General features: G+C 39.7%; 1 protein-coding gene across 2 annotated transcripts in view; it reads right to left on the reverse strand.

Annotated features, from left to right (window-relative positions):
• LOC102426765 (putative neutral ceramidase C) overlaps positions 1-18,196 on the reverse strand; it is a 25,425-nt gene extending 7,229 nt beyond the window's left edge. The window contains exons 1-11 of one of the 2 annotated variants that reach the window (XM_023744993.1): positions 17,666-17,733; positions 16,084-16,209; positions 13,993-14,079; positions 11,529-11,633; positions 11,323-11,404; positions 10,069-10,184; positions 8,922-9,016; positions 6,445-6,484; positions 5,567-5,662; positions 2,495-2,590; positions 887-1,033 (exon numbers count right to left, since the gene is read on the reverse strand). In XM_023744993.1, the coding sequence (XP_023600761.1) occupies positions 887-1,033; positions 2,495-2,590; positions 5,567-5,662; positions 6,445-6,484; positions 8,922-9,016; positions 10,069-10,184; positions 11,323-11,404; positions 11,529-11,633; positions 13,993-14,079; positions 16,084-16,209; positions 17,666-17,716 (1,041 nt within the window). In that variant the 5' untranslated portion in view covers positions 17,717-17,733. Of the gene's footprint in view, positions 1-886; positions 1,034-2,494; positions 2,591-5,566; positions 5,663-6,444; positions 6,485-8,921; positions 9,017-10,068; positions 10,185-11,322; positions 11,405-11,528; positions 11,634-13,992; positions 14,080-16,083; positions 16,210-17,665; positions 17,734-18,087 lie in introns of those variants that run through there. The other variant, XM_023744994.1, reaches the window with a different exon arrangement.
• Between the last annotated feature and the right edge of the window lie 862 nt (positions 18,197-19,058).

Genomic DNA, 19,058 nt, shown 5'->3' on the forward strand with positions numbered 1-19,058 from the left:
CATTTTCCCCATCTTATGGGTGGAAAAACTGAAGCAGAGAGAATTTAAGTAATTGACTTTGTCACACAGTTATAAGTGTCGGAATCAGGGCTGACCACAAAATGTGCAAGCCAGAGTCCATGCATGTCATCGCTGCATCATCCTTTTTTTTTCAGTGTTAGAATAGCCTTGCCAGGTTTTAATTTTTAAATCTAAGAGACTGTTTCCAATATATAGGGTATGGTCCCTAGGCCTGGCCAGCAATCAGGGCCGATCTGTGGGGCAACTGGCTGGCGGGGCAATGGGGGGCCCCCGCTGGCACCTGCCTTGGCTGGTGGCCTGGCGCCGCCAGCTGGCTGTCCCCGTCCCCCGATCACTGCTGCTGCCACTGGTCGCCTCACTCTAGGGGAACAGATACTCAACGCAGGAGCTGTCCCTGGCAGTCAGTGTGTGTCATAGTGACCGGTTGTTCCGCCAGTCGTTCCGCTGTTAGGTCGATTTGCATATTAGGGTTTTATTATATAGGATTGAAGGATAGTTAATATAAAATAGCAGTGGTAAAATCCTGATTCATTTCTGTGTGCTTTTCCTACACTTGATTTAAGAGACAACTTTTCTGAGCTCCAATGAATGATTCTATAACCATCCATTTAAGAAGAAAAAGAATAATTGGGATTTTAGAAATTCAATTTTACATAATTACCACCTGAAAAATAATTATTTCCCCATTATCATGTTTGCAGAGCCTCTACAGAGATAAAAACAAGTACCAAAATTATTGTTGCTAACAGCTGATGATCTATAGCATCATTATAGGCAGGTGGTGCCATTAACAACACCTTCCCACCACCACCCCCACCCCCAAACACAGGCTAAGAGAGTTCCAAGATCTCTTGGTGAATCTTACCACTCTGTATTTAGAATTCAAGGGCTGCAGGACATCCCCAAAATTCTTGCCTATTGGTGCTCTATCCACGATATTAGGAATTAATGGCTTTATCAGATCTTTGAAAAATGGAGGCTCTGGACCTCTGCTCAGATTGGCCACTGTGTCCTAGAACAGAGAACATTTGCTTAAGGAGTGCACAAGGTAGAGACAAAGACTCTTTCCCAAGTTCCCCATCCCCAGAAATGCCTTCATTAAAGAAATCTATCCCCCCTCCCTCGCTCTCTCCCTCTCTCTCTTTCTCCCTTCAAGAGCTAACTACTTTAACAAAATGTGAGGGGCACTCCTGCTAAAATGTGAGCCTAGATGTGCATAAGGTAAACTTCTGTCACTAAAAGACAGTTTTGGTCGTAGGCAACACTTTCACTTCCCTAAGCAGCATGGTTCAGTGACCACAGTGTAAGCTTGGAAGCATGTTACACTCTTCAGATTCCAGGAGAGCCGTTTTTCAAATGTGTGACTTTGAACAGTAGTCTAACACATGATAAGCTTTTGTAACATGACACTGTAGTTAGTCTTTTAATTTTTACAAAGTGTTGAGCCTCTCTTATTCAGAATCAGTACCAAGTTTTTTTTCTAAATCTTCCACTGTGCTGATTAAAGAATCTAACAAATACATTTTTAATTTAAAAGTTAAGACCAGCCAATATCCCAACTGGTTTAATGTGTTTTCCACAAAATTTGCCACCTTTAATAATGTCATCAAAATGTTAACTTCAAATTTTAAATAGCCCCCATATGGATTTAATATACTTTCATAATCACTTTATATATTTAATTTTTATAGCAGTCATACAATCTATTGTCACTCCCATACTATGAATGAGAATATAAGCTTGGAGTAGTTTTTCAAGATCGCATAGCTAGTCTTAGATACATAACCATAAAACTGTGAAACATTTCCACAAAATGATTCACACTTTTCTTCCTAAATACCACTCTAAAATTTGAAGATTCTATTTCCATAGGAAGAGCTATAGACCTATGATAACAATGAAAGATAAACAGTGGTTTTCTCTATGGATGGGTTATAAGTTTATACTTTTTCTATGTAATCTGAATAATCTACAAATAGTTATAGCTTCTATGATGAAAAATAAAATAGTTCTACTTTGAAAAAAAATGTATCAAAGCTCAAATTAAGAACCTTATGATGAAACAATAATCAAAATTATATCCTAATACCTTGTATTGAAACTTCAAACACAGTAAGCAATTAATTAGATGGAGGCATATGAAATTGCCAGTATTCAACTACAGAAACAGTAATTTCATTTGTTTCAATTAATAAATCCAAGCTCTTCCTTTAAAAGGCCTTTACTGTCTTTGCTATGCCATAATTGTTTTACACCGTCCTGGGGCTCTTATGGTATTATACAATAGTGGTTACCACCATCAAAAGGCATTTACTAAATCCAAATTTACTCTCTGTTCCATTTCTTAGGAATACCTCATATATATATAAAGGTTTTTTTAAAAAAAAATGAACACTCACAGCTAAAGTTCTTATTTTGCTTCCCTCTGTATCTCCCCACCTCTGAGACACACTCGTGTACAATTTTTGATTACCGTAGCAATGGCCTTAGCAAGGCCTCTGTAGAGCTGGATGTAAGCAGACAGGGTGTGTGGTCCATAAATTGTAGATGCTGCCTCATACCGCTGAACCTGCAGGAAAGGCAAGGCCGTGTTGTACACCATTCTGCTTCTTTCAATCCACTTACAGAGGTGTCACACTTAGGTGAGGGGTAGCGCTCAGACATCGTGTGTAATTCAAACTGGCACAAATCAAGATTAATGATGACAAAGGCAGGGGGAGGAGGCATTTTCACTTACCAGCTAAAGTACATGGCTCCCATCAACTACATGCTAAAGGCAGTGGCTCCTCATGGCTTGTGCCACTTGGCCTTGTCAGTCCATTTAATCTGAATGTAGATACTAGCTCCCGCACTTATGTCTATTTTAAGTAGTTGTAATAGAAATGTTTTCCCCTGAGGAGTATAGCAGGAGAAAATTTTAATCTGCCATAGAGCTATAAAATAGAACCAAACACATTTCCTTTTGCCTGAGCTCCAAGCCTTTGGTTGTTTCCCAGAATCCTCAAATTCATCAGATCTAAAATGGAACTCCCCACTCCAAACACACCAGCTTTCCCTGCGATGTTCTTCATCTCAGTGAAGGCCAGCCTTCCTGTCTCCCGCGCCAGGACCAGCTGGCCGGCATCCGGTTCCTCTCCCCCATCCTACCTCCTGTGAGTCTCCCAGTCCTCATTCCTTAAAAGCTCTTGACTCCTTTCATTTTCCTCTGTCTCTACTGCTTTTACCTTGGCCAAACGCTGACCTCTCACCCCAATTGCTACAGCCCCTTAATCAGTTCTGTCTCCACACTTGCTCTTTGGATTCATGTTCTGCACTGCCATCCTCGTGACCGTTCTAAGTCACAAATTTGATAAGAACATTCCTTTGAGTTCTACAGTTCCCCAAAACCTTCCTTCTTGAGGCAATGCTCTGTAGCATAGCATAAAAGACTCTTCACTAACCCCTGCCTTGCACTCTAGCCCCTGTCTCACTACGCTCATCATGCTTATTCCGCGGAACTCAACTAATCATGGCCTCTTAAATGTACTGTCAACCCCTCTGGACATTTGCATATGTAGCTCCCTCCATTATTAAACACCTCCCCTAGCTTTTATTTGCCAATTAGCCCTTACTCACTCTCAAGAACTCAGACAAACATTACATCTTCCAAAAATCTGCCAGTCCCCATGCTCAAATACTTAGTCTAGATGGGTGCTCTTTCTCTCTCTTTCTCTCTCTTTTTTCATACACTTTGTGCATCCCTTTCACAGAAATGTAATCATCTGCTTTCTTCTCTTTTACTAGACCATAAATTCTAGTGGTCTTGAGGACAGGGGAAGATTCTTATTTATTATTATGCCCAGATAGTGGCTAATACTGCATGTCGCAGCACATATCTGTTGAATGAATGAGTGAATAAATAAATTAACTAATTAATACCAATCCTTGCAGGAGCATGTCCCTGAACCAGGAGATAAGCTTGTATTTGTGCCATGAACTCCTTTGATCATCTACTGAGGCCTATGGACCCTTCTCAGATTAATATTTATAAGTGCATAAAATAAAATGCATGAGTTGACAAAGGCAACTAATTAGAATGAAATACTTTAATCAAGCACTAATAAACCAACTTTGTGATAGATAATGTTTATGCTTCTTTATTGAACAACAAGATTTAGCAATAAATTTAATCACTACTGTGATTTTAAAATAGGGATGAGAGTAAAAGATATTCCTAGATCTTAAATAATGGTGTGTGATATTAAAAATATCTGTGGTTCCTATTGGTGACAAAGTCAGAGATACTGCTAATATTACTGTCATTTGTCACCTATATTCATAATTGGGGGAAATGCTAAATAACAAATAGTTACAGATAAATAAAAAATGAGTAAATGAAAAAGTATTCCCATTCAAATTTACCCCAATTAAGAACCTTTATTCAGCAGGATTTCCTAGAAGGTGGGGCCCTTTGATAAAGTCAACAGAGGGCATGAAGCAGATTCCACTGCTGATATCACTGAACATTTGCCACGGGGTAGACTACATGCCTGGGCATGGACTGCAAACACATTAGAAACCATTAGTTGCTGGGCTCTAAACTATTCTCATGTTTTTTAACTACTATTGTTAAAAAGTACTTGGGCTACTTTCTGTACTATTTGTAAACAAGGAAACATCACCCACCAACAGCCTCCCCTCAATTCTCTGTGACTCTGTTGCTTAGTCTAAACCAGTGGTCGTCAAACTCCTTAGTCAACAGAGCCAAATATCAACAGTACAACGATTGAAATTTCTTTTGAGAGCCAAATTTTTTAAACTTAAACTATATAGGTAGGTACATTGTTATTAACTTAATTAGGGTACTCCTAAGGCTTAGGAAGAGCCACACTCAAGGGGCCAAAGAGCCGCATGCGGCTCGCGAGCCGCAGTTTGCCGACCACGAGATACCATCTATAATAATAAAAGCATAATATGCTAATTAGACCGGATGACCTTCCAGATGAAGCCAGGGCTGCAAAAGAAGCCCGGGTCCCAGGTGCCAGAGGGAAGCCAGCGCCGGCAGCAGGGGGAAGGAAGGTCCACTCTTGCACAAATTTCGTGCATCGGGCCTCTAGTGGATACAATAATATCTTGCTGCAGGGCTTATTATGAGGATTAGTTAAGATCACATTTGCAAGGTGTTTAGCTAATGCATTCAATAAATGGTAACCAGCAATGGGAACATTGCAAGGTCCTACACAAGCTTAAGGCACCAGAAGCATGAGGGACAGAGTTAGGAATGCTGCATGCCACAACCCAAACTTACAACCAGGGCTTCTGACAAAATAACTTATTTCAGGAAAAGTGAAAGTCAGTGAGACTAGATTTCTAACCTGAACTTGTAAATGGTCAACCTAGAACCACCAAACACAACTTCTGGCTTATCATTCTCTTATCTGTCCTAAAAAAAAAAAGTCACCTCTCAAAAACATGATTAAGTAAATCTAGAAAGAAAACCTGCATTTAATACAATAGCATTGGCCAGGGTATATTTCACTTAAATGATAAAGACGTTTTACTTTACCTGGTATTCTTCATAGGTGGCAATGTAATGTGTATATACATTGCACAGACCCGAAATAACAACAGTCATATTCTGCATCCCATAAGTTGCAAACTCCTGGGAGGGGGAAAGAGGTAGAGCCCAGTTAAATTACTCTTCATCTTAAAGTTTATTATAATCCCAGTTATACTGAACCACAGATATAAATCATTAGTGTAAGATATCTCTCTTAACAATATTCTTCCTACTGATCAAAACTGCCTGAGAATGCAGAAGTATCAGAGAGTCCTGGATAAAAGTTAGAGCCATAACTCTGCACTATCGTTGGACAAATCAATGGATCTGTGAACATCTTAATGATTGCATTTGCAGATGTAGAATCTTATTACTAAAATAAAGATATTTTATTAATTTCCTATAAAAGTATAATGGGAGGTTACTAGCTAATGACAGTAGCTATTCCCAGGCCCAAGTAATAAGGCATTTGCTGATGATGACATTTTAGAACCATTTTCAATACTTCCTCAATATAAATAAAATCATAATTATAAATAAAACACATAATTATCAGTATGTGTTAGATTTCATTTAGATAAGACTTTAAGATATTAAGATACTCGGGGGTTATTTACCATTTAATCCATAAAACCATTATTAATTTTTAAATTATTAATACATAAATATCAATAAAATATTTTAACCTGACTATAGTTCCCTTATATTTTTTAACTTATTCTTATAACACCAATATTTCATATTTACCTCTAGCCATTACTTTCAAGAAGTGTAAATCTCTAGTTATTTTAGCAAAGATTAATTTAAAAGGTATTAGATCATATAGCTAGAGAATTCTCTTCACCAAATATATATGCATAGATGTTATTTTATTTTTAACTTACTGCTTTAATTGCCTCCCGAAGTCTTCGTCCAGACATGGTCCTGAGTGAAGAAAACAGAATTATCTAAGTGTTTTCCTACTTAGAAGGTGTGCAAAGTATGCAAAATGACATGTAGTAAAAGAAAAAATGTTATCCTGACTCATTACACAATCATAAAGTATGTAGGGACTCAATGACAAAGCTAAGCTAAAGGTGAGCCTTTTTCCTGGCTGTCATATCTTCAAAACAAATTCTAAAATGAAAACAGATAACTTGAAGGAGGGAAAAAGAATCAATAAATATCACTAGCAAAAGATCACAATCATTTTCCATTCATTGATTCAACAAAATATATTGGTTATGTTCTTTGTTAATAAGAGCTAAGGCAAGTAGAGAGTATATTGTTCCTGCCGCAAAGAATTTACCATTTTATTCATTAATTTAATCCTTCATAAAACTCTGAGCACCTACTACATACCAGGCCTACTTCTAATACTAAGGATTAGCAGTGTGGAGCTAACATTCTAGGGAAGACAGAGGGTCAATAAGCAAATTAAAAAGGGAGATGACAATAAGTGCTATGAAGAATATAAGGTAGGTCAAAGAATGAAAGGGAATGGTGGTGTCTTTGTGGTGGTGATGGTGTTGTGAGGTGGCAGTGGTGGTGGAGGTGGAGTTGGTGGTGGTGGTGGTGGAGGTGCGGTCTGATGCTGTAGTGAGGTGGCAGTGGTGGTGGTGGTGGAGTTGGTGGTGGTGGTGGTGCTGATGGTGGTGGTGCTGATGCTGTAGTGATGTGGCGGTGGTGGTTGTGGTGGTGGTGGTGGTGGCAGTGGTGGTGCTGATGGTGGTGGTGCTGGTGGTGGTGGTGCTGATGCTGTAGTGATGTGGCAGCGGTGTTGGTGGAGGCGGTGGTGGGTGAAGACAATGTTACATAGTATAGGCAGGACTGGCATCTCTGTTAGAGCTCTGAGCAGAGAACTAAAGGAATGAAAGAGTTGGCCATGGGGATTACTGGAGCGCAAGTGTTTCAGGGAGACGGAACCATAAATTCAAAAGTGCTAAGACAGAAGCATGCTTGATGAGTCTGGGAACTGCAATGAAGCCGAAGTGGCTGAAGCAGGGGAGAGAGGGGAGAGTCAGATGAAATCAGACCAACGAGCGTTGCTGAGATCATACAGTGCCCTTAGGCTATTGTAAGGGTCTGAGGATTCACCTAGAGTGAAATGGGAAGCCAGTGGAGAGTTCTGAGCAGGACATGGTTTAACTTGTGTTTTAAAGGGCTTCCTCCAGCTGTGGCGTTGATAAAACACTCTAGAGTAGAAAGGGAGGGAGCAAGAAGGCAAGACAGGGAGAAATAATGGTTGCTTAGGCGGGGGGTGGGGGGGAGAGGGGGAGGAACAAGAGACAGTAATAGAAAGTATTGGGAAGAACATACAGAATTTGCTGAAGGATAGAAAGTGAGGGAAATTGAAAAAGAAAGAATTCAGGGATGACTCCTAGATTTAGGCCTGAGCCACAGGAAAGCTATACACTTGCCTCTTACTAAGATAGGAAAGACTGCATGAGGAGGAGACTTAAAACATTCTTTCATGCTTTTAAAACCTAAAGTAATTATTTCAAGAGTCTGTATTTTAATATTATGTCAAGTCTTTCTACTGACATCACAATTCACATCATTTTAATTTGGAACGATACATTTTCAAATGTTTATATTTGCTTCAAGTTACACACTAGTAACAAGCATGGAGAGGATTATTCTCCTGAGGTCCCACCACCAGAGGGTGGGAATATTTGTCAGCGATGCCAAATATAACACGGTGAGATACAAAGGGGTCAGTGCAGAATGACCTGCCCATGATAAGTGACCCCAACAGAAACACATATACAATAACTACCTTTTTCTTAAAGTTGCAATTCTTTTTTAACCCTCACCAGAGGATATGTTTGTATTAATTTTGAGAGAGAGAAAAGGAAAGAGAGAGAGAGAGAGAGAGAGAGAGAGAGAGAGAGAGAGAGAGAGAAGTACACTGTCAAAGACTAGACTATTTGGTGGTAGGTTTGAGACATTATAAAAAAATAATAAAGCAATTAAAAAATAGGTGGAAATGTCACAAGTCATTATTCACATGATACCCTCCTACCAGTAAGCTGCATCTGACTCTCTCTAGTTCCTTGGATAAGGCCCATATACAGGTGGGTTTGAGGTGATCAAGTCTTTATTCCTTTGAATGGCTGCACTTGACCAGCTAGTCTAAAGAAAGAGAGTGCCAGTGGGCCTGAAGTCAGGAAGAATGGGGGGGGGGGGGAGAGAGAAAGAGAGAGAGAGAGAGAGAGAGAGAGAGAGAGAGACCAGTTGTTTCCCATCTAAGGATCGAACCCAAAACCTACGTCTGTGCCCTGACTGGGAATCGAACCCAAACATTTTGGAGTAGGGGACCACCTGGCCAGGCCACAATAATTACATTTTTTAAACTACAAAATGAAAAAGAAGGACTTACGTAAGCTCCCCAGGGATCGCAGTTATGGCCAAGGTCCCAAGAGTAATGATCTGAACGTCAACAATGTCCGGGTGCCAGGGATGAGGTTTGGACAGCTAAGAACCCAAAATATGAACACTGTGTTAGGAATATTATTCTTTCTATGATCAAGAGACCTGTGATGATCACAGAAGTTTATTGAAGGATGCAAAATGTTTCCAGCTGCTTTTGGTGTCTCCTGCCACCATAGATTTTATGTCTAATTCATGATATAACATTAAATGTTTTATCTAGTCATAACATGTTAATCTCAAATGCCAATGCCCCATTAACCTGGACGTATTTTCTCATCAATGATGTCTGGTGGATCTGTCAGTGTGGAATCACAATGTGTAACCGAGGACCAAGGACCTACTACAGCACAGTAGTGACTCTCCTCGTACACAAAAAATAAGTAACTCGAACATTTGGATTAGCTTCACTTAATAACTTCTTACTCTAAAAGCACTTCAAATTTTCAGTTACTTTCCACCTTTTCTCCAAGAAATTCTATCCTTTTCCTTACTCACATTAGTGTAGAATCTTTCCCTCTATTCCTTCCCTTTCCTCTCTTTCTTCTGCCTGAGAATTTTAATTGAATATTAGGGGGGGAAACTCTATTAAATTGTTTTCTACATCAACAGTTCATATTATAAACACTGGCATCGCACTTTGACATTTAGAATGTGAAAATCCATGTTCCAAAGGAATAGGAAAAGAATGTTGCTTTAGTTAATAACATTGCCTGGCTTGTGAGAAAACGGAGACATGGACATGTTCCTTGTTACAGGGACTGAGATGTACTTCTCTACAGAGAATTCTGTGTGATCTCCTATCCTTAGGGTAACATAATGAATCTTAAGTAAGACAACTGTTATTTTTATTCTTCCTTTCTCTGGGTTCTTATTGTTCCAGTTATTTATCATAAATTCAAAGTTACAATATTTAATAATCATACCCCTTATTTTTTAGACTCATGGCATCCATACTTTTGACATTAAATATTTTGATGTGGGAATATCTGAGTAAGATCTCCCATGCCAATACAGGTATACCATTCACATCCGACAATTCATAAATTTTAAAAAGCAATACACTAATTTCACCGTGGTAACAAAACATGTTTTACCTCGCCAGTGTGAATAAGGACGGGCTTTGGTTTCTGACACTCTTTCATTTCATCAGAGGGCCTGCCGAAGAGCTGATCCCGAAGAGTGTCCCAAAATGGATCTGATACCGTTGTCCCTGTTAGGAATGTTTTAATTGATATGACTCCAGTCCTCTGGAGAAAACGTCATCATTTTGACAGCTGTTGTACAACAATGCTTTCAGGAGTCTCAGAGATTTCACTAAGATTGTTATTTAATGATTCCAAGACAGTCTGAATAATAGAAGAAGCAAAATTTCCTGTGCATCCTAAAATAGGAGCCATTATTTAATTAGATCTTCAGTGTGGTTGATAGAATAAAAGAATATATTTTGCGCAACATCCTTGAAGTTTTGTTTCTATTGCTCCTTCTCTTCCACAATTCAAGTAAAAACAGTATGGCACAATTCACAGTAGACTTTCCATTTTGAAAACTAAAAGTGACACCTCCAATTTGAAGTGTTAGTTGTTTGGCTTGGGGTCCCTGAAAAAGCCTCTCTTGAATCCCCACTTACTTATCTACACACATACCCACAATCAGGAAAAAACAAAAACCTCGCCTAAGATCCATAATCTGGGGGAATTTTATGTTAACTACGAAACCTATCGACTTAGAATCTATAATCCATTAGGAAAATATAACAATTATAAACGTATGTGGGTTGAATAAAAGAGCACCAAAGTACATAAACCAAAGCCTATTATTACAATGAAATCAGGATAAAGTTATAAAACCTAAAACAGTCAGTTATAAATTAAGGAAGATCCTGGAAACACACACAGGAAGGGGACCTGGGACCACAGGCGTTAGGTTCCTAAAGGCCTCTACCCTGAGGAATTTTGTCTTCAGTAAGGGGATAAGGAAAAGAGACACTAATAACCAATTGGAAGAGCCGACTCATGTTGTTGAAGGTACAATGACAACTCCCTCCTGCACCCCCATCCCCCCCCCCCCAGCCCCCGCGCCAGCCCAAGCACAATTTGAAATTATTCACCCACAGACTAAAACACAAAGAGGATTTGTCTCTGATTCTACTTGAATGCGTGGAAAGCTGAGTGACGGAAGACACCCGTCCCTGGGAAATCTGGTTGTCATGCACAAACCTGGAGTCCCTGCACACCCCTGGATTTAGAAAGAAACACAGTCGACGTATTGGCTACACATAAACCCTCCTCAGGGACACAACCCAAAGCTCCAGAAGCTGGGGCCACAGGTTCCATTCGTCTGCACCTCACCCTGCGTGAAGTTGAAGGTCCCAGCTCCATCGATTGTGCCAGCTGCGAAACTGTAGCCCAGCGCTGGCTTACATGTCTTTGCCTAAAGGAAAGATGTTTAGAACAAAAAAGGAAAAAACGAAACAGAAGTTAAGCTTCCACTAATGATGAGATCAGCCCCGAGCTTTCCCCTGGTGGCATGGTCAGTGTGACTCAGCCACACCTACCGTGTGTGTGGAATTGAGTGAGACAGTGACGTCTGTCATATTCACCCACTGATGAGCCGAAGTCAGCGGTCCAGTTAACTCCTGGGAAGCCAGGGCATACAGCGCCTAGAACACCCACAGAAGCTCACTGTTAAGAGCTAAAATGAACATTACCACTGCATCCAGTAAGTACCAACTGGGAGAAGGATCTCTCAGACAAGTTTTATTCTGCTGGGTCCATAGCAGTAGCCACTACACAGGTGATCTCTCTGCCAACCTGTTGCTTCCCTGAAGATGGAAGGCCCTGGATGGCTGACCTGTGCTTTTCCCCACAAAGATGAACCCGTAGTGATCCAGGATGTGGCACAAAAGGCCCCAATCTCACTGGAAAGACGGTCAAGAAAATGTAAGATTAGAAGTAGGAGGGCTGCGTGACTTTCTTCGCCAGAACAAGAGTGTATCCTCGGGCATCCTCATCCTTGAGTCCTCTGGCAGGGCTGGCTTGAGGAGATGCCAAAGGGCGGCTTGAAAACTTCAGGCCCCACTTCATCTGCATAAACTCCCCTAACACCCCCCTGCTCTTTGATGATCTTTTTTTCCCCTCAATGTGGTCAACTGATGCTTTTTCGATCTTATGGGAAAAATGAGTCAACCCATGATTAGAAATGTTTTTACTGATCTGTATACAACAGAGGCAATCCTGCTTCGGTACAAGTCCCTTTCCACACCATCCCAGTTTCAACTGCCCCCTGGGAGCTCTGAGCTGAGTGACCTCAGATGCAGCTGCCTCCCTGGTGAGGAGGCCAGTTGTGCCTTGCTGAGAAGAGAATGCAGAATGTGGGACAAATCCCTCTGGCTCCCAGGCCCAGAAAGATAACAAAATTTCTGACACCTAATTGTGTCACAGATGCACTCCCTAAATAGAATCTGTTAATTTAGAGCAATCCACTGATAATACCACAGTAATTAAAAAGAAACTGCAGCAATTAGGGCTGGCTAGTGTCTGGTGTTTTTAAAGGTGCTTTTGATCTTCCTTAATTGCTGCTGAAACATTTTAGAATCATTGGAACAAAATATTTACTTACACTCACACGCACACGCGTGTGTATACAACAAAGATATAAGTAAGCTATGAAAAGGAAGAGACTTAACTCTCGTTATCAGAGATCTCTCAATTCTCCAGCTCATCTTTTAGGTCAGAAATCTCTCCATTGAAGCTGACACATAATATGGGACTAAATGAAAGATCAAATTTAGGAGAGGGAAGAGAGTAGAGTAAATCATAGTAATCTCGCTGTATACCAGGTTCTCTCATAAAAAAAAAAAAGCTAAGGTAACATGGATGATCTTTGCCATATCAAAGAAGACTAGAACTCATTTGAATCCAAATTGTGAAAGCAGTGAGTTGTGGGGCTCAGCTTTGCATTGTCACCGAAGGAAAAGTTAAGAAATGCATCACCATTAAACCAGTATTATATGAAATGTTGAAGGGTATCCTTTAAGAAGAGGAAGAAGAAGAAGAAGAAAAGATTAAAATATGAACAATAAAGTAAATTATATGAAATGTTGAAGGGTATCCTTTAAGAAGAGGAAGAAGAAGAAGAAGAAAAGATTAAAATATGAACAATAAAGTAAATATATACCTATCAACAATGGAATCTAAAAATCAAAATAAACAAAGAAGAAATCTAATGAACAAAATAAACTGATGAATAAAATAGCATCGGAAACATGGAAACATGGAACACACTGATGAATCCCAGAGGGAAGGAGGGGGGTAAGAAGAGACTAACCAAAGATTTTATGTGCATATATGCATCATCTATGGACACAGACAATAGGTTGGTGAAGGCCTGGGGTGGGGCAAGAACCAGGGAACCAGGTGGAGGGAGACAATAGGGAGGAAAAGGAGGACATCTGTAATACTTTCAACAATAAAGATTTTTAAAAAGAAATGGCTAAGTGATTTGGCAGGCAAGTTCCTGAGAGATTTCCGCGCCTCTGAAACAGTCTGGTCATATATACCACGCTAATTGAAAACCTTACAATCTAGCTATCATCCCACTGCCCGAAGCAAGCCCTCTGGCAGAAGTAAAATGAACTTCCTGTAAGTGGTTGACCAGGCAGTCAGAGAGAGATTCCTGTGTGGCTTGTGCAAGAAACCTTCCCAACTGCCCTGCAGCAGCAGCCAGCTTTCCAGACCCGTCGGTGCTGCTTGAGCTCTTGTCTTCCTCACAGTAAGGGACTTCCTAAAGAACAATGTCAGCAGATCTTCAAGAACAATCCTATATAATCCTATATAATAAAAAGCTAATATGCTAATTAGACCGAACAGCAGAACGACAGTCCGGATGACCTTTCAGAGGACCCATCTGGACGACCTTCTGGACGAAGCCGGGGCTGTAAGGGCCGAGCCCCTTGCACAGTTTTTATGCGTCAGGCCTCTAGTTTTAAACGAAGATCAAAGAGTGGGTGCACGGCTTACCGTAGCTTTCTGGTAGAGGGCCCGTCCTATAATTTGTGTGCTGTCGAGCATATCCTGTCCAGGTCCCCTAGCCATGCACATGGTAGCCTGGAACAAAATGAGACAGATGTGTTCTTGGTGAATAAAGCAAGTATTTTATGCCTGGCTGGTATGGCTCAGTGGTTGAGCATCAACCTATGAGCCAGGAGGTCACGGTTCAATTCCAAGTCAGAGAATATGCCAGAGTAGCGGACTTGATCCCCAGTAGGGGATGTGTAGGAGGCAGCTGATCAATGATTTTCTGTCATCATTGATGTTTCTATCTCTCTCTCCCTCTCCCTTCCTCTCTGAAATCAATAAAAATGTATTTTTTAAAAAGCAATTATTTTAAGAAATGGACCATTACAAGTGAATCTAAGCAAATATAATTTTAAGACACATTATAGCTTTTCTTTTCAGATATTCTCTCAACTTATAGGTTACGAAAAACAAAAGCATTACTTGTATTGGAGCAGCGAACACCTTTAGAAATCATCTATTCCAGCACCTAACTTAAAAATAAGGAAAATGAGGCTCCGTGTGTTAGAGGATTTGCCAAAGATTATTCAGGTAGCTAAGACCTAACTCCGCATCTCTCCATTGGCTGCACACAGCTCTACTTGCTTGTTCTTGCCTGTGGCTCTTGGTCATGATCACCTTAAACTGAAACTCAGTTAAAATTATATTGGAAAAGCTAGCTGACCGTCAGGGGGGAAAAATCAGTAAATAAATATGACTCTATACCTTATTTGAGATTAATCACATGTTTCAATATTACAAATGAAATAAAAAGTATTGAAAACAAGAGTGCATATATTTTAAAGTCTTAAGGGTATAGAAGACCCTTCTAAAATTATATAGAACAGGCTAAATACATCTGACAACTTAAACATTTTAAATATTCATATGTGGAAAATGAAAACATAAGTAAAGCTGAAAGACAACTGACAAATCAAGGGGGGGTTGTATTGTTTATGACAAACTAAGACTTTAAAATATTAGGAACTTGGAAAAGTCAATAAGGAAAATATCTTTATTAATACCTTTTGGTTCATCCATATTGAGTTAGATTATCTCCATATGAACAATAAATATATACCTATCAACAATTTCTAATGTGTAGAAATGTTGCAAATAAAGGGTAACAAAGAATACTTTCTACATAAAAATAGCAATATATAATAGAAAAGTGTAATTGTTGAAACTGTATTGCTCATTGGGTGGGGTTGATTGGAATAAAGTAAATAGCCCAGAAATAGTGTTAATAAAAGCAATATTACAGGTGAAATGTTCTTTAAACACAAAGAATAAGACCCAGAAATTAGCATCTGCTGCTCATGTCCAAGCTGAATAATCTAAATGAGCTGGGGGGGGGGGGTAAATAAATAATGGTGCAGCCTCATTTGCCTTTGAAACTTACCACACTTATCCACATATAGTCATAAAATATTTTTAAGACAAAGTTGAGTGGAAAACTGAAATCCTGGACCAATAAAAAAAATCAGTAAGTAAGTTATAAATGTTGTTTGTGGTTACGCAGATACATAGGAAGTCATTCCATAGGTAACTGCTGGAAGTGGGGGGCAGGATGAAGGTGATAGGGTCTTTCACTTTTGACTGTTCGCTATGCTTTCTTATTGTTGGAGTTCTGACAGCAAGATTTTTGCAATTTTAAAAGAAAAAAAATTATCTTATATTGTTTTTGTGTGTGTGGTTGTTTTTCTTAATCCATAGCTTTACTAATGAGTGAGCAATGTCTCGGGCAGACAGTTGGGGTACTGTTTCCGCAGAAATGCCCAGGCATCCTGTTTCAGGCGGCCCACGTTTGGGGAAGGATATTTAATCTCTGACATTTCCTAAATTGCCTCACCATTCAAAAAACTTCACAATCACATAGAAAATTATAATTTTATCTCATTGATATTTCGTGGGTGCTTTTGAGCAGAGCAGTTGATAGAGGTAAGTAGGCCGGTGTATACTTGAGGAAAACCTACCTGTCAATGAACGATGAACCTTCAAACATAAAAGATACATGACATGCAAAAGCGAAGATTTCCTGGCATAGGTACCTACCCCGCCAATGGGACAAGTGCTGTTGGCGTTATCACAGGACTCTCCTGTGTTGGCACAACGTGGGCCGAGAATATTGGGGGACACATCTCCTAGGTTTGATGAAGCAAAGGCTGCTACAAACGGCCCCTGCCAAGAGAAACAGCAGTTGCCTTTTATTCTTTCTTCCCCACGCCTCCCATTCAAAACGCAAACATTCCATCTGCTTCGGTGAACTATCCAAAACCATTTGCACACAATAAAAAGGAGGGTGTACATACAATAATCTAAGGAAATGCTTTACTCCGGAAAAGGCTCCCAGTACAGTCAGCGTTCCTGTTGTTACTCACGACTTTCCAATTATCAATAGAGCGGCTTGAAGCAGGACACTTTCAAATTTGTGCCTCAAGCAGAAGCACGCTGACAAGGAACACAGTGCGCAACAACAAGTTACAAAAGGCTGACATGTCAATTTTGCCGCTGGTGTTGAACCTAGAGATCCAAGATGCATTTGCCCTTAAAAATACATATCGTATTGGCTTAAAAAGAGAGGAGCCAATCCGGACTTTCCTCTTGTGAAGTTGAACCTACATACTGTATCCACCATCCATGCGTCGTTTCTCTATCTCTTCAACCTGAAGTAACAACGCGTAACCTTTAGAATGGTAACCTCAAGCCACTGTCCTGCCATTCTGTCCTTTTTTCTTTTTCTTTTTTTTTGGTTGGAACTATTCCAAGTGGCTTTTTTATTGCATTTATTGAGGTGACATTGGTTAATAAAATTATATAGGTTTCAAGTGTATAATTCTGTAATACATCATCTGTATATTGTATTGTGTATTCACCACACAAAATGGTTCTGTCACCATTGGTGTTCCCTTTACCCGCTTCTACTTGTCTCCACCCCCTTTCCCTCTGGTAATCACCATTCTATTATCTGTGTTTATGAGTTTTGGGGGTTGGTGGGTTTTTTTATTGGCTTCACCTTTTTCAACCAGCCTCCTAACTCCCTTCCCCTCTGACAGCTGTCAGTCTGTTCTCTGTATCTATGAGTCTGTTTCTATTTTGCTTGTTTATACCATTCCATCTTAAATGTCTTAAATTTTCTTAGAAAAAGAAGTAAGCAAGTATCAGAGATCATGATGCTAAAAAGATAATTTATTTCAAAGTGCCTAGCACCTAGCCAATGATCACAAATGAGAACCTCCTTTCTTTTCCCCAAAATACAGGCTAAGATGAAAAAATACAGTTTTGTCAACAAAGGAGCTAAAAGATCAGATCAAATGTTCATGGATCAGTATCTTCATAACAGAGCATTATTCTAGTCAAGGGCTCAGGACTCTCATCCCATCATATATCATGCATTCTAGAGCTTAGGTGCTGGTGGCAAGCAGACAGGTCCCTCCTCCCACCTAGCTAGCTGTAGTCTTTATTGTATACAGATCTGAGCAGCATCTGGAGTACATGGACTGTGTTCCTGGCCCCCATCTCTAATCCAGTCACTCACTGAGTTTCAAAGTTACAAACAAGTCTGATGGATTAGGGCTGTCTCTGACTTAGGCCTTATGACAGGAAAGTAGAACAATGTCCTGGAAAGGAAATTCACCATGAAGAGGGATGTCTGGACCAGTGAAAAGGACTCGGCATCTGTCCTCATTCAGATTATTATACCATTAAAGAGATGCTTAATACTTTTAGAACTCTGAAAACAAAAGTAAACATCAATACAATTTATCATGTTTCCAAAATGATAAAAATGATTATATTTTACAAAAACCTTGAACTTGCCCTCCTTTATCCAACTAATTATAACTTTATGAAGCCATCAATATAGTTAGTGTTTGACACAGTTTATTGGTCCTTTTGAATTTTTCCTTTCCTACTAAGTAAGATGGAAATTTTTTTTATCAGTATGTGATGCCCATACTGACACTTTACTCTGAAAACTTGAATCAGCTATTTTGAATATTGCATGAGTGATGATACTCAATGAATTAAGGTGAAGTTTTCAATAACACAAATTCTTACCTGTCCAGGTAAATGTCCTTTGTTCTTCTCTTGCTCAAACAGGTAAGATGCATAGCCCATATTGTCGCTATTGACAAGGTGATTGCTGTTGTTCATGCTGACAGGGTGGATGGCAAACCAGCTGTAACAGAGCAAGAGCCTAAATTAATGAAGAAAATCAGATAACTGGGGCCAAAAAGGATGACTGGAATTTCTGTTAAGTTCTCCCCAACGGAAAAAAAAAAATACTTAATCATAGGCATTCACATTTAGGTGCTTTCATTGTTAATGAGCTTACATTACTAATAATATACTTAAGAAGTCTGATCATTGACTTAAATGTAAAATACAAAACTATTTTTATGAATATTTCTTCATCATCATCATCAGCAGCAGCAGCAGCTTTTAACAAGAGCCAAGGCTGGTCAGTTATCAGGTGATATACCTAAAGAACTGTATGACATAGACTTTGTCCTTCAAGAAGGCACACATATAATAATTATTCAAATCAGTCCAAACGAATTCAACAGACACTTACTGAGAGTCTGCTGTGTGCCAAGCCCTGAATAAACTGCAGTTTGCTTTCAGAATCTTCCAGAAGACAAAGATGTGAACAAACGCCCTTACTACAGTGTGATGAAGGTTATAAAGTGTTTGGGGACCACAGATGACGAGCAATTCATTCTTAAAGGCATCCCAAGGAGAGAGAACAGCAGAGTAACGGCATGGAGGCATGAAAGAGGATGGTACGCATAATTCAATATAGCCTCCTGCACGGTAATAGCTTACGTGTAGAGCTATACAGTTTACAAATTAACATCACATCTGTTACTTTAGTTGAACTTCACAACAACCCTGAGAGATAGGCTGTTAATACCTCCACTCTGCAAGGCGTCTCAGAGAAGCAAAATGGTGGCCCACTTGCCATAGGACCAAAACTCAAGTTTGGGTCTTGTGACACCTTGTCCAGTGGCCTTTGTAGATCAAACCTC

Source organism: Myotis lucifugus, unplaced genomic scaffold (genome assembly GCF_000147115.1).
Source record: "Myotis lucifugus unplaced genomic scaffold, Myoluc2.0 scaffold_506, whole genome shotgun sequence".
NCBI lineage: Eukaryota > Metazoa > Chordata > Mammalia > Chiroptera > Vespertilionidae > Myotis > Myotis lucifugus.